At 41.7% G+C, this 15,926-nt stretch overlaps 1 protein-coding gene across 10 annotated transcripts in view; it reads right to left on the reverse strand.

The window, feature by feature from the left end:
• Window positions 1–15,926, reverse strand: part of DOT1L (DOT1 like histone lysine methyltransferase) — a 76,652-nt gene that overhangs the window by 42,007 nt on the left and 18,719 nt on the right. For 9 of the 10 annotated variants that reach the window (XM_055804714.1, XM_055804712.1, XM_055804710.1 and 6 more), the window contains exons 3-7: window positions 14,704–14,778; window positions 12,378–12,441; window positions 10,578–10,806; window positions 7,117–7,211; window positions 4,269–4,331 (exon numbers count right to left, since the gene is read on the reverse strand). In XM_055804714.1, the coding sequence (XP_055660689.1) occupies window positions 4,269–4,331; window positions 7,117–7,211; window positions 10,578–10,806; window positions 12,378–12,441; window positions 14,704–14,778 (526 nt within the window). Of the gene's footprint in view, window positions 1–4,268; window positions 4,332–7,116; window positions 7,212–10,577; window positions 10,807–11,110; window positions 11,230–12,377; window positions 12,442–14,703; window positions 14,779–15,926 lie in introns of those variants that run through there. The other variant, XM_055804713.1, reaches the window with a different exon arrangement.

The following is a 15,926-nucleotide window of genomic DNA, read 5'->3' on the forward strand; positions in this document are numbered from 1 at the left end:
AATGCACAACAAAAATCACCGCTGATCCACGGAGCTGAACCACAAGAGCATCCTCAGCAATTAGAAGCTACTGGGGTTTCCTCCGAGCAGACAGCACACGTGCCACCGATGTCCATCCAGCCAAAATCCCAGCCTTTAGCAACGCTGACCTGTGTTCTCCTGCCTTATTTTGAAGACCTGTAGATGATTTCCACCTACCACTAAAACAAGCTTCTGTGGAACAGGGGGAGGTATTCTGTTATGACAACCCTGAGTAAGCAAAACCAAACCAAATCCTGGCCTTGTGCAAAAGCCCAACATGCAACTGCAGCTACCTCCAGCTCCGCTTGCTGAGACCTACTCTAACCTACGACTAGAAGAACGCCTTCCCCTAGCAGGAGCGTACAAGAGGTGGAAGGCACTGAGAACACACTGAAAACTTTCTTCAAGGGTACCCCGGGAGGAACACCAAAGCACTTTCCGTGACATGGCAATGGCAGCACTGTGCCCTAGATACCTGGAGATGGCTCCCATTTTGGAGGCCACATGAGGATATTTACAGTTAGAAACCATGAAAACCCATCTGCCTCTTAATTGCAATATCACTTTTTAATTCGATGGCTGCACATGTGCAGAAATTCCCCAAGAAAGACTCTCTAATTATCTCGGCCTAATGACCTTCGAAAAGTCTCCTGTTTCCTTCAGACAACAGTTTTCTTGAAAAGAATGGGGTAAGGCTAATCTTGGAAACTCCTCAGTTCCATGGGAAGAGAAAAAAAGAAGATAAAAGGAGTTGAAACAAAGTGAGATGTGTTGGAAGTGGGACATTCTAGCTCAACAAGCTGAAGCAGCTGATGATGATAAAAAAAGCCCTAGCAGTATAATGCGTTCCCTCTGGATGCAGAAGAGAAGACCTGCAAAGAACATGATTATCCCTAACTGGTCAGGAATTAGACATCAACCACCATACAACCATAGCACAGGGATGTAAATATTGATGTCAAGTTGAAATATTATCAGTTGAATATAAGAACTAAGGAATATTCTTATCAGAAACTGTTACTCTTTTGGGTTTGGGGGAATTTTTTTTCCAATTAGACTCATGAGATTGAACAGCTCATTTAAAATGAAACTCTGTTCATTTAACAGGATTATGAGATACGATTACCTACAACAGCTGGAGATCAGGAGACTTACAAGCCAACCTATGGTGAGCAACCTTTCTCCCACTCCTCTCATGCCCCAAAATGATCTTCCCACTCTGCAGCTGCAGCAACGACCCATTCTGCAGCTGTAGCTCTGCAGAAGCCTCAGGCACCCAACGTGCCTCAGGACTCTGTGTCACTAGCTACTGGAGAAGTTTAATATGCAATTATCACCTGCAGGTGACTACACAATGATGTTTTGTTTTACTGAAAAAATGTGCATATATGTGACTGCATATTTTGTATGGAACCATTTCTCAAAAGAGACTTTTTTTCTATGATTGTGGACAAAATCGAATGGAAATACACCTGGATGATCAGGATTTGTTTTAAATGTTGTCTCAGAACCTTGCTCAGCAGAATTCATGTGTCCAAGCTGCTGAGCTTGTTGCAGAGCTGTTAAGGGCAATCAACTGCTGCCTCACCAAAACAGTGCTAGCTACAAGACAAGACTTCACCGGCAGATCACTTTTCAGTGAGAAATCAAAAACCCATTTCTGTTGGAAACCTATAATTGTACTAGGCTCTTGGCTGTTAAAAAACACACGCACCACCCACAACCCTGCAGGCTCAACTCCAGGATTTATTGCTGCCTTATGTACCACAATTTTTACTTTTACAGCAAGGCAGCTGTTATGTGCATGAAGTCAAAACCACCGTCCACATTATTCAGACAAAGCTGCAGGTGTGATCCAAGACTTGTCCCCACTGAACTTCTGCCAAGCTTCCCTCCTCCAACACTTTATTCTTCTCAAAATATTTATTTTTCATCTGACTGCCTAAAACATTAGAGTGGAATCCACAAGTTAAGCTCTGCTGATGACAGACCATTTCGATTTGTGCTTATTTGACTTCAACATTTGGAATTTTGGGATCCCACTAAGCATTCTGCAGGGACAAAGTTGTTTTCCAGACAGATAAAGATCCCAGGTTTTTAATTCCATGCCTTCCAGTGTCTTCTAGCTGTATTATGAGACATGTTTGCTCTGTTTAACAATAGTCACCTTAGAAGATGCTAAGGAGTTACTAAAGAAAAATATACTGTTTGGCAAAAGCCTAGGATGTTTGATGAAGCAATAAATTCTAAATAAAATCTGCCCTGTGTTTCTACATGTGAAAGACCAAAATCTATCATCAAGCATCACTACCACAAGGTGATAGGAAACTTTCCTTAAGAAGTGCTGTAAGTGTTCAGCTCTTCTCAGAAAAGCAGACTGTATGTTCAAGAGAAATGTTACTCTAAACACTTTTCAGAAAACAGTTGCAAAAGCCAAAGAACCTAGGAAAAAATAAGTAGCTTTGTTTCAGTATAGTACCAGACTCTGTCACTTGGAATGCACAATATGGAAATGCTCGCTGCCTACGGCAATCAATATGCTTTCAATATTTTAGTCCAAGTTCCTATCCTATTCTTTAAATTACACAGCTCGCAAGCAGAGTATCTTCAGTAACAATTCCTTTCATGTAATGCCAGCTGGGTGACACAATGGAAAAATGCCATATGGCCACTTCATGAAAAGTAAAGCATTCACAGTGTTTCCACAGCAGGAAAGAGTTAGCAGCCTGATATCAATCCTCCTACAAACTAGTCCCACAGCAGGCCCAGCATCCCTCTGAAGAAAATCACGCTATACAGTAAAGGCATTTCAGGAAGAAAGTGCAGAGGCAGGTGGCACTATCACCTTATCCCGCCTGCTTCCCAAAGGGATGGTTGTAGCAACCTTCCTTACAAGATAAGCCCTCTAAAGAGCACTGGGGATCTCAGCAGACACAGAAAATTGGGAAACAACGCCTGGCCATCTACGACCTGCCATTTGATCCCACACTGCTGGAATGCTGAAAGCCATGTGGTGCAAACCATTCCAGTAACACAGCGATAATGGTTCTGTACAAAAGGAAAATGAAGAAGTAGTTCCTCAACTACTTGCTGGCACTTCAACCGCGGTACACGTTGCTAGCTGTGACTTCTGAGCAGGAAAGTGTCACCCAGCTTCTCTGGGCAATTAAGGAAGAACCTTGATCCATCCAGCCTCTTCCCTGACCATAGGAAGGTGGTAGGAGAAGCATAAAAGCATGTATTTTCAAAACTCCCAGTGGGTTCCTATTGTACTATGACTACGTACATTTCCTCATTAGAAAGTGATGAACTGGGGAGCAGATTTTCTTAATGACATTTAAGAGGGGGGAGAAAAGGAAAAGGGGAAGGAATGACAAGGCAGTGCACGACTCTGCACATGCTTCACACTACCATTACAGTGGAAAATATCCACAATGATTAAGTAACATTTGGAGGAAGGGGAAAGCTATTTCACCATGTGTCCCTAGCCACAAGCAGAGAGATCCTCTGTAAGGACCCATTTACTCCTCCTGCTCTGCCTCCACCCTCACAGCACCTAACTCAAATCCTTTCCAAATCAGAACTAACCACCCTCCATCCTCCCTGAGCCCACAACCCACCCCTCACACCTCCAACTACAAGCCATCTATCCTGTTAATTGGTCCTGGAGTTTTCTGCTCTAATCTCACAGTGCTGGTATTCATCCAGAACTTCAGCCCCACGCTCCCGCGTTGAAACCCCTGCCATCCCATCCTTGAAACCCCTGCCATCCCATCCCCTCCCACCACCTGTCCCAGGAGAGCACACCTTCACCTGCCTGTAGAATCAAAGCTTCAGCTTTTGTTTCTAGCAGGAGATTTCAGAAACCCAGGAAGGAGCTGCCATTTTCAATAGTCTACACAGCAGAACCTCCACACCAGGCGGGACGGGGGGGGATATTTAATACAAACATACAAAATTTAAGACACATGGCAGCCCCAGTTAAAATTAGAACATTTTAGAAGAATATATCTTCCAAGAGCTTCTGAAAAGACCTGAAAGTACTCCCAGTAATGCCATATCACATCAAGCAAGTCAGAGACAAGCCTGGGAGGATGTCTTTGAGAACACCATCCTCGGGATCAAGATAAAAGCCAGGAAGCAGATATGACTCATACTGCTGCTTGGCTGGTGAAAGGCTGAGGAGGACTTTGCAAATTCTGTACATCAGCATGGACCATAAAGTTTTTCAGCTGAATTTCACTCACTGTGTATTCTGCATGTTTTTTCCCATACCATTTCATCCACTTTCTGAACTCTCTGTCCATCGTCTAGAAAAGGGAGGAAAAACAAAACCACCGATTAGGATTTCTCGTGTTACCAGTTACACCGCAGTAAAAGAAGATGCAGCTCTGTTTGTGGATCCCCAAGACCTTTGTTTGGTGGGTCTGGCATTTTTTGCCATTAACACTCAAAGGATAGGCAGACAGACAACTACTGTATGTAGTTTAGTTTCCTTTAAAAAATAAAAACAACTTTGCTTCATCAGGGCCAAGTCAAAGCTGGCATCTTATTCTCCCCACACTTTTCATCAAAGTTACATGTTATAAGCAAGGCAATCTGAGCTGACACTGCTCAGCACTAAAAATGGTGCAACCTTAAGTAGCTACTGTGTTGTGGTACATAATCCCACAGCAAGTAGGAGGCACTGAATGCAGCCCAGTCTAAGCCCAGATAGCAAAGGAACAAACAGGATAAAGACAGGTCTGCCAGGGTGAACGAGAAAGCAGAAAGCAACATGCAAGGCACTGCAACAGCGAATGGAAGGAGCGTCACAGCTACTGGAGCAACCAGGGAGAATGGGTCAAAGCACATCTAAACAGCCTGGGGCTGCGGAGGAGGGAAGGCCTGCTGCTACCCAACCAGGTCGCTGGCACTAGTTTTCCATTGCCCAAATACAGGAGAAAGGAACCAAAACCCCCATACATCCAGATAGCTTCGTGCCTTACAAATATGCACCTCCAGAGTCACAAAATCTTGTCCCCATCTGTATAAACTGACCGTGTTTAGCACAGGTCATCAGAGTGGCAGTGAGGGTCCAGCTACACCTATTCAATACATTTGAAAATGAAACTCAAGTGTCTCGGAAGACCAGAAAAAAACCCAAACAAAACAAAAACAAAAACTCCTGAGCTTTAGGACTTGACTCCACCTACGGGAGGGCCCAAATTTGGAGGTAGCAGGCAGAGGAGATAAGGGAGAGCAGCATAGCAGGAATTCTGGCTTCACTGACAGCTTGGAGATGGTGAACACCTCCATCAGTTGGTCAATAAAACAGTGTGTGTTGACAGATGTGTTCTAAAATTCTTTATGTTTCTAAAGCACTCCAGAACTCAGTAGGATAACTCACAAAAATCTTCACTATTTTCATACACTGTGTGAACTTACATTTTAATATTTTTTTAAGACAACTTCACTAAAAATCCATAACGTTCTTCCTCCTCAGCTGAGGCTTTTCAAAGTCATCTGCATTAATTATCATAGTAACCAGAGATGTGTTGCCACAGCCAATCTTAACTAGAAACTTAATCCAATCCCTTCCACAAATGTTTGTCAGAGATGGGGAGGAAAACTGGTCCACTACACACAGCACAAGGCAGATTAGCTGTGCACAGGCAGCTTCACATGTTCTGACACTGCAGCAGCTGCTGAGTTGTTAAATCTGACAGGACATTGTCTGTAACCAGAAGAATAACACAGTATATTTTGTTCGTCCAGTAATAATGAAATAACTTATGAAATACTGGTGTACTTCTGAAACTATGAAATACTGGTGTACTTCTGAAACTGAAGGTACCCCATGTGCTCTTAATACTCAATTTGTGGGTAACTTTTTTTTTTTCCCTAATCATTTTCACTATAACCTTGTGTTTGCACAATGACATAGAGGGGTATTAGTGAAAGTGAGAATTTAACTTTCCCTCTTTAACACCGATCTTTAAGTTTACCAGTAAACACAGACAAGAGTCCAGACCTTGCAAGTGACTACCTAACAAGACCAGAATGCTCACGCAGAGGGACTGCAAAGAGTACTCCAGTTGGAAATTTCCACTGGGTCATGGCAGGAAAAACAAAATAGGATTTTTAGATCCTTGTCTGATTCTCTTTGCCACTGTGTTTACGCATTTTTGCCCACACCACTGAAAAGGAGGATCAAGGATTTTTTTCTCTTCCCCTCCCTTCATAAGGTATAATTTTCTAGCCCGTACAAACTGAGTCAGCTTGTTTTAGCAATATGGAGGGTAAGTTTCTGTTCAGACTACTGAAGAAAGTAAACTTCTTATGGTAAGGCATGACTAACCTCTATTGTTTGCTTGCAGCTCAATTGCCTTCCAGGTTTGTCTTGGAACTGATTATCTTTGTGTCTCCCCATTGGCACAGCATTAGAAGTGCAGAGAAAACTGTCTGACTAAACACTATGGTTTTCTTACAATAAGACTTCATTTAGGTGCCTGCTAAGCACTTATTAACCAGATACAGGCTAATTGACGAGGCCCGTGTTGGGTAACAGTTTAATAACTAAGCTGAACTTCAACTCTAGAACATTAAAAAGGGGCATCACTACCATAAGCAGAAACACAGCCTTTAAAATCTTTAAGAAGGTTTGTTTGGTGAATTCATTCCTAGACTTGCTGAACGCTGTGGTCTCTGGAAGCCCTGTATCGGAGCCATTTCAGACACTGAACGATCGCAGGTGTCCAGGAGAAGCTTACACTGCTTCCCTTTGAGCAGCTCCTATGCCATTATGCTAAAACAGCATTACATCTCCTAGTCCTGACACCACTTCAGAACCATGCCAATGCTCCTGTGCACCCTGTGAGCACTGCTAGCAAATGTCCAGCCAGACTCCTTTCCCCAAGCATGCCCTGCTCTAGGTCTCACTGACCTGAGAAGCAAAATCAGCGAGGGCTGAAACTCTACTTTTTTTTCCTGTACAGCACTTAACAGGAATCCTGAACCACTTAGTGAGCCTTCAAATAAGGCATATGCACACAACTCCACAACTCCAAAAAAAAAAAAAAAACCAAAAACACCCACACCACCAAAATACCTCACCTCAGCATATTTGGCTGGAATATCAGCTTTCTCCACACCGTAGTGATGTTTGCAGTTTGTGGCTGCAGCCACTTGAAGCACCACCTGACCCACACCTGCAGGGAAAAAAAAAAAAGAAAAGAAAAAAACCAAAACCAAACTAACAAACCTGAGGACAAGTTTCAGTAGAAAACCACTGCAAAGGGAGATAAGAGCTTTCAGAGCAAAGGGCAGCAGGAAAAAAAAAAAAAATAATCAGGTAATCCGTGGGACTAGGGTTCAGGGTACAATGTCACCCCACAGCTGCGTCTGACAGTTCCCGTACGAACCTGCCTGTCTCTCAGCTGAAAAGCAGATTCAAGGCAACGTGCATTACTGAAGTCCCACTTCCCGACCAGATGTGCAATACCAAGAACCTGTTTTTCAGTAAAAAGGGTTTACATCCCAACTAGAAAGTAAGCAGCACAATTTCACTTTTCTTACAGCAAAGTATTTCTAGCATTGTGGCTCTGAGGTTTACATTTTTCAATACACCGCGCTCTTTATGACAAGAGCATACAACTACAACATTTACCACAATGTTTGTATTGAAAATTATTAAAGGCTACTTTATTAAATCCTACAGGCTCATTTCCACAAATTCACACAGGTTTCAGAATAGCTGCGTTATAATTTTTTTAAAACTGTATAAGCATTCCTGCAAACCTACAGGTTTTACATTGTAAATCACTACCTAATTAAGTAAATGAACAGTTAAGACAACCCCTACCACATCCCAAAATAAATACTTGTTGGTCACACACCTACGCCATTAATTTAAAGACTGGTTATAGTCTAGCAATATTTATACTGGTTTTCACCATGAAATGCAGCACAAAGTCTGAGAAGATGTAAAGCTTATTCATATACGAGCTACTTTAGAATACTACGTTAGAAAATATTATAGGGTTCAACACTCAAAATTTCAGGAGCAACCACTACGCTGGCAAGACTGAGTCTTACTTCAAAATGCATGATTCCCATCACTCCAAACTCTACCTGCATAGATGCTACCAACAGTAACCAGCTACTTTTTTTCCTACACCTCGCCTGAACACATTCCCTGTGCCCCCACCCCAGCTTATGCTAAAATGACAAAAAACCACTCATTAGATTTCTCTCTGTATGGGCAACCCGCATTTTACCCACCATAAAGCAGTACCATTCCACATTTGTTAAAGCAGTTAATTAAGGTTTTCTTCAAACATCCAATATTCATCCACAGGACGTTGATACATCGCTTTTTGTCTCTGACTAACACAAAATGGGTTCTTGTCTCACCCATGCACTTCATCACTCTGCAGATGACCATATGGGAAACAAGAGTGGATCTAAGAGGAGAGCCCATTTCAGAAACAGAAAACATACTGCTGTTTTCCGTGCCGCTGGCTGCCGGCGGCCAGCGGCACTGGTAATTGCAGGGGTGGAACTCCTGCATTTAAACCATTACCACTATCATGTTGTCAGGCACAACGAGAACTCTAGTGCTGACAGGGTTTTTTTGGTTGCTTTTTGGTCTTTTCACCAACTCGCATTTTGCACACGTATGCATATTTCATACGCATGCAGGTAAGGATGTACAAATTTATGCAGGGGGAGAACCTGGACAACCAAAGATGTGAGGCAGAACTGTTCTGCTGTTTCTTATTTCTGAAGAGCAAGGAGGACAAAGACTAAAGGGACAATGAAGAACACACTGCATTGTCAGATAGCATACGATACAGCGTAAGAAGTTGTTAATCTTGTCTGTCTTTGCCTTTTCTCTTTGCAAGAACTTAACTGCACTGTAATTGCAGTTTGCCTAACGATGATGCATACCTCCACAAATTCCTCCTGCAATGAGCCACATATTCATCCCTGGCATCTCACACAAACTAACAAGAACAGCCCCAGCACCCCAGTGGGGGGTTTAGCCCTGCTGTCAGCCTCTGCCAGATGCACATCGTTATTGGAAAGGCATCACATTTACTGATAAAACTAATATGCTATGACAGCGTTTTCATTTATACTGCATGCGATACCGCATTGATTACAATTTACAAAAATTGAATGAAGTACAAAAAAGAATGAAGTACAAACTCAACAACTAACTCCTGGTTTTGTTTCAGCACTCCAAACACTAGAAGCCAAAGGCTTCTGAATTCAAACCGTTCCTTTCATACAAGCTTTTCAGACTGAGTTTTTAATCTTGGAGCTTGACCAGCAGTATAAAGTGGAGAAGTTAGCAATAAAAACCTGATTTTATTTCTGACGATAGCAGGTAAAAGTGTCTAATATTTGAGCTTGTTACATGATTAGCAGCCCTACAGGACTTCAGATATGATCTTTCTCAACCTTCCTGAACAAACAATTGCAAGCATCTATGGCAATTTTTTTCTTCCAGATGGAAAATAGTTTGTCAGGTCTGATGTCTTTCCAAATGTCTCATCTGAACATAAGTCACTGAAACAGGAAATTTCAGACATAGGTCCCACCGACGGAGGCAGGGGGGTTAAAAAAAATAATAATTCCCTGACTGAAGATGTATTAAGTTTTGCAGGGGATGGCAGTCCTGCTGTATTTAAATTCAAAATGTATTTCGGGTTTACCAACTGAATGTATTTTGAAATATTGTTTTCTCAGAAGTCCTGTATCATACAAGCAACAAAACCAAAACATACTTCATTTAAAACTTTACAACCATCCAGTAAAAGGGAAAATTCTTATTACTTCTTTCCTGCTCTGTACCAGATTTTAGCAACAAAAAGAACATCATCTTCTTAGTATATCTCTTCCACATGTGTTTGAGTCATCTCTGGTTTCTTTACGAACTAGAAACATATATTTCCTTTTAAAATTCTAACCTGTTCACGAGATCAGTTGTAGGCTGTAAGCTAGATGTTGTGGGGTCTCACAAGGCAGCTGTTAAAGCTAACAACAGTCTTTTTTGACACACAGAAGAGTATGTCAGAGGGAAAAAACTGCTTAATTTTCAGATTCCCCACCGAGTGCTTCACGCTGGCATGGGAAGGGTCAAGAAACCTCATTTTAACATATGAAGGACATAAACTGAATCCACTGAAAACAGATGAATCCTTAGAAATGGAACTGCTATTGTTACCTTTCAAGCAACATTTTTAATAGTTTCTTCTTTACAAACGTATCCACCAACAGCAACAGAAACCAAGTTTTCTGTCACACCGGTTTATTGCATTTGTCGACCAACATTTCACTAACACCACAGGGAAGAACATCTAGAATGTCCGTTTGGGCCTATTTAATCTTGTCATAAAAAGCAAGGGCATCACTGGGGATTATCTAGAAAAGGTGCTTATCCTGGAACAATCCTTCACCCCAGTTCACTTTCCAAATATGAATTTCAGTTTGTTTGTTTCTTTAAAGAAAGGGAAAAACAGCAAGCAAAAAGGGAAAAACAAAACCCACTTCAGTTACTAGTCACTTACCACTGCCCAAGTCAACAAACAAATCATCCTCTGTCATTTTAATTTCATCTATCATTTGGGCCACTAAGTCAAAGGAAGTTTCTCCGTAAACCTCTGGGGAAAAGGGCTCATAGTTGTTGAGTTTCTCTGGATCAGTCACCGAGTGGTTGTAGACTTGCTGCAGGATGTGCCGGAGGAGCCCGTTGGAGGGACGAGTGTTCAGTTTCATCGGCTGCGTGGTTCCCTTCCACTAAAGGTAAAGAGCAGGAAGAAGGTATGAACCCACGGTGAGGACAAGGAAACGTCACCAAACCCAGGCTGCACTGGCGTAACGTAGAAATGAGAGAAATGCCCTCCCATCCCCTCTCTCACAAGCTGGTCTGCAGGTGCTCTGCAAAGATAAAAACAGTGAACACCACTAAAGAAATCACACAACACCCTACCCTTTTTCCCACCTCAACGAATAGGTAATTGCAAATGTGTCTGCTGGAAATAAGCGGTAAAGGGGAAATTAAAGAGATGTAAAAATGAATAGGCAATGTAAAGCTGAATACCGAATAGAGCTGGAGTAGCTGTAAAAAATTTTTCACTCATTTTTTGTTTAGTGATCGCCACTGAACTGTTGTGGACTGTACAGTCAAGAGCAGTTTCATTTTCTTTCAGGAACCGTAGGATGGGAGGGATCATATGTACTCAAACAGGGAGTGGCAGGAAAGAGATGAAAATCAAGTTTCCTTTCTTCATCAGAAAAACCCTGTCCTAAACATAAAAGTTGTTAAGTTTTAAAAATGCCCATCTCTCCCTTTGATAAAAACAAACCAAAAAACGACAATTCCACAATCCCTCCCGAACACTTCTCTGTTTGAGATTCAGATGGCAAGAAGAAAATGAAATCAATCACATTTGCCATTTCAGACAGCAACTGCAAATGCTGAATAGCTTCAAATTCTTAGCTATTAACCAACATACACACCAGGACACCCGAATCCAAACAAGCACAAGTTTTAGGGAGTTGTAAACACACAAAGAGAAGGGAAGCCTGGCAAAAAAAGTATTGTTGTCTTAACACTGCACACTTGAAATACTTCCCACAAGCACAGCAGAGAAAAAAAATCCAGCTATACCTTCAACATTAAACCAAACAGTAACATTAATTCATTGTTCATGTTTTGTTTCCTCTAGCTCAACCTTTTATAAGGGGTAAGAAAACCAAAAAAGCTTGTTAAATTCGTCTGAAAAGACATTACATTCTAGTTTTGCCAGAGTGATCCTGCAGAACAGAGTGGCTGAAGCGAGTGGCAAGCAAGGAAATTCCTAAGCCATGGATCACTTCCACAATACACGGGAGAGTTCATATGGATTATTTAAGTACCCATAAGCCATAGATTTCCCCATGCAAAAGTAAATCTATATGATAAATCCCCGTGAAACATCTACATGCTTTCCCCTAAAGGTAACTCAGCTATTTCAAAGTGCCAAAATAATGGTGCCAGAAGTGCACACTAAAGAGTAATAGCTTACAAATCTGCAGTTAGGGGGGAAAACACATAATTTTTCTTTTCTTCCTACAAGAATGTCCCTCCACCAATACTAACTCCTTGACTGCCTGGGTGTGATCAAGGAAATAAGGTTTAATATCAGACTTAAATCCCCCAAAGAATGGAAGTGCTAAATGCTGATGGTACAACTAGACTAACAGCAGGCTAACTTGACTAACCTACCATCCAGCATTAAGTCAGTCACCGCTTTCGGGATATTGTCTGTTACACGTGAATTCGAACCAGCTAAATGTGACGGTGGGTAACAAAGGTAAATACATACCAACTGATGAATGCTATCAATGGCTCGGTTGTACTTGTCACAAAGCCTCTGCATGCTTTCAAAGCTACGCGGGGAGAAAGAACGCAGGGTCAGTTAAATTCAGAGAGCTCAAACGCAGGTTTGCAGGTACAACCTTGTGCTTTTTTTGTCATCATACATACTGTAAGTAGGTGGCCAGTTCGGGGCTGTTTCTTGCAGAACACGTGGTTATATACACAGCCTTAGGACTCTGTAACAGTTTCCTTTAAAAAAAACCTCCCCAGTAGACCAGGAGTATATGTCAAATAGTATTACTTTCTTTAATTAATGGGAAAAGAGCTGAACTCGAAGTATGACTTATTACAAAGTTTTGTATTCTCATAGTCTATTATTTCTTTTCCATATTCTCAGCTGCACAGAAATTTAAAACATCTGTAACTTTTTCTCCTTTGTCCCCTCATCCCTCCATGATCATTGGTCCTGAGACAAGTAGATACTTTTCTAGAAATTAACCCTGGAACTGAAAATGCAGACAGACCCAGGATACAATCTAAAATTTCACCCATCAGAAAAGCACACTGATTGCTTTATGGGCTGGGCTGGGATTACAGTCAATTCAGGCAGCTGCCTTAGTGACAGAAGCTGAGAGGATTAAATAAATTCATCTCAGGCCAGGGAAGAAAAGATATTACTAGGAATATCATCCGTTACATAATCAGACCCACAAAGCAGCAGCAAAAAAACCCCAGTAAGGAGCTACAGGAGTAAGATAATTAAATCATGGCCATTCCCAAATCCAGAAGGGGGGGGGGGGGGAGGGGGGGGGGCTGGGGTACATCAGAAGAAAGTGGCTCTTCAGTCTCTTGTGATCTTCGTTACCACTGTGCTGGCTAGGACACCTCAGAGGAGTACTGCTGACTTCCACTTCAAGCTTTCATCTGCCCATGCTCATGTCCACATTAAGACAAAGCAAGAGGCTGAAATGGGTTTCTGTCTGCACAGCCTGTGCACTACTATAATCTGCTGCTTTTCATTCACATCCATGTCTCAGTCTATTTGCCACAAGTAATTTTTCCAACAATGTTTTTCACGGGAAGCAAAAAGAGTAAAATCATTACCAAAGTTACAGATTTATTACTTCCTTGAGAGGCTGCAGAAAGGTAAGTGAGGTGTGACTTTTGGGAACAGATGGGTTTCTCTTTTTATTTGGTGTTGCTGCTGACCACACTGATGCTCCTCAGGTAAACGTGCCCAGGGAGAGTGCCAGAACTAAAAAAGTTACAGCATTACAGTCGCTGGAAGTAATCCACAAATCCAAATTAATGGATTTGATGACAAGGGATGCTCAACCCTGACTTCTCCTTTTGAATCTGTCAGGGGGAAAAGAGGAACCAACACATCTTGCAATGGAACAACTAAAATTAAGACAGGAGGAAGAAATACCTTAAGCAGATCATAATAAAGCAGATCATGATTGAGCAGATCTGGTGCTCAGGACAATAGCCTGTGATTAATTACAGCGATGTAGTTGCATCTGTAACCTCCTTCTGAAAGTTTTGTCATGCTGTGGACTTGAACCAATTCAGTCTTTCCCATGAAAGCAACCAAAGAGTTTTTTGTAAACTGCAGCTTGAGGGTCATCTCTTTTTCCAGTCTCAGTATAGCCAAGTCAATGCACATCCACCGACCTCTCCACAGATACACCGCAGGTTGGAATCTGCCTCTCCCAGCCTCAAGGTGAATGCCACGTACTATACGTTCATTTTAAGCTACTCATGGAATAGATATGCACATGTAACCACAAGCATCTTAAAATGACTTCTAACTGCTCAGAAGACCAGGATGAATAGCTTGCCTTTTAATTTAGCCCCTCACCCAAACAGCATCCCACTTGCACCGAATCCTAACCAGAGGAGGGATGGGGCAGGTTAACCTCCTACAGGCACGGCAGGCAGAGAACATGGCACTGGCGGACAGCTTTGGCATGCCACTTTCTAAACAGGAATTCTTAGCTACTACAAAACCAGAAACCTCAGTGTCATTCAGATTCCTAACACTGGACACAGTCCAACAGCGCAGATACCGATCATTGTTTCAGAATGAGTAATACCAACGTACAGCAGAGCTCAACTTTCTGCTGTGTGGAGTTTCCAATTATGTCCTTAATCCAACAGCCTTTGCCAATATTGCTGTTACACATTTCCTACCAAAATAACTCCACAGAGTCTGAAGCCAGTTCTAAAAGAAAACTTCAGTTCATGATGTCTAAGAATAACCAGTTACAAACTAATTCACTATAAACTGTGCTGGCCTGTCCTCCTGGTGGGAAAAAAAATGTTCCTCTCACCTTTTTGTATCATAGTCAATTAAAACGTAGTTTTCCATAGCAAGCTTGAGATCTGGAATTTCTTCACAGACCCATCTGGAACAAGAAAAGAAATAAAAACGCCTTCAATTAAGTATAGTAAGGTAGCCTGTCTCAATTCTAGACTGGCATAGCTATATGTTAAGACAGAATACTGCAGCAGACCTGAAAGATCACAGTATTGTTAGGAGTAAGGCAGACACCACAAAATGCTAATTGGAAAGCTGCAATAGCTCACATTTGTATTGAATAAACAGCAAGGTGCCCATAGACATTGGCAGTAGTATAAAGCTCTTGAAATGGCACAACTTCAAAACAAGGTGATAAATGTATTCAATGCATCTAACAATACTCAAAGCCATGGCTGATGCTAATCTAACATAAAATGTAATGCAGAAGTGCAATATTTCAAAAGAATGCTGATACCATAACAAGGTTTGACAAAGCTGAATATGGATAAGACACTTCCTACATCACCCCAAAACAATGCCACCAACCACTCACCCCAAGGATATTCTCCTCTGTGTAGTGCTCTAAACTGCTCTTACACTTTACATGACCCAAGCCAAACCAGATTTTCAAAAGTTATTTTGATAAAAGATTCCTTTTACATACTGAGTTAACAAAGCCCTGTATGTTCTTGCCACTACAAATGGAAAGCGCGCACCCACTTGCCACACGTCTGATGATGACATCTCACAGAAGAGATCTTTGCTCTTGGAACACTGGAAGATTATTTCCTTTCAAAGACAGCTTAAAAGCCACATAAGCTTTGCACACACTTTCCTCCAAAAGCATTAAAATGGGAAAGCACTATCACCACAAATAACCTCAGAGCATGTCATAAGATGAATTCCAGTATTAACAGCACAGTTTCTTCTTTGTGCACCTTGATGTGTGCTTCAATGTTAAAATTGTGGGGGGGGGGAAAAAGAATAATAATGACTATAGAGATCCAGCAAGTCTGGTTCCTTTTGTGAGATTCACACTTACCAAATAAATATACAGGCAAGTAAAAAAGGACAGAACTTCTACATCTAAGGCTGACTCTTCTGACTAATATCTCCTGTCTCCCTAAAAAGGTTAGGGCTCTGATCTAAATAATTTTTTCTCTTAAATTTCAGGAATGGGCAGTCAAAAGCTGTCTATCACTGGCTTGAAGAGATAAATACTTCTTTGCATTCTTTTACCCACCACTTCCATAA

This window comes from Falco peregrinus, chromosome 5 (assembly GCF_023634155.1).
Source record: "Falco peregrinus isolate bFalPer1 chromosome 5, bFalPer1.pri, whole genome shotgun sequence".
NCBI classification, from domain to species: Eukaryota; Metazoa; Chordata; class Aves; order Falconiformes; family Falconidae; genus Falco; species Falco peregrinus.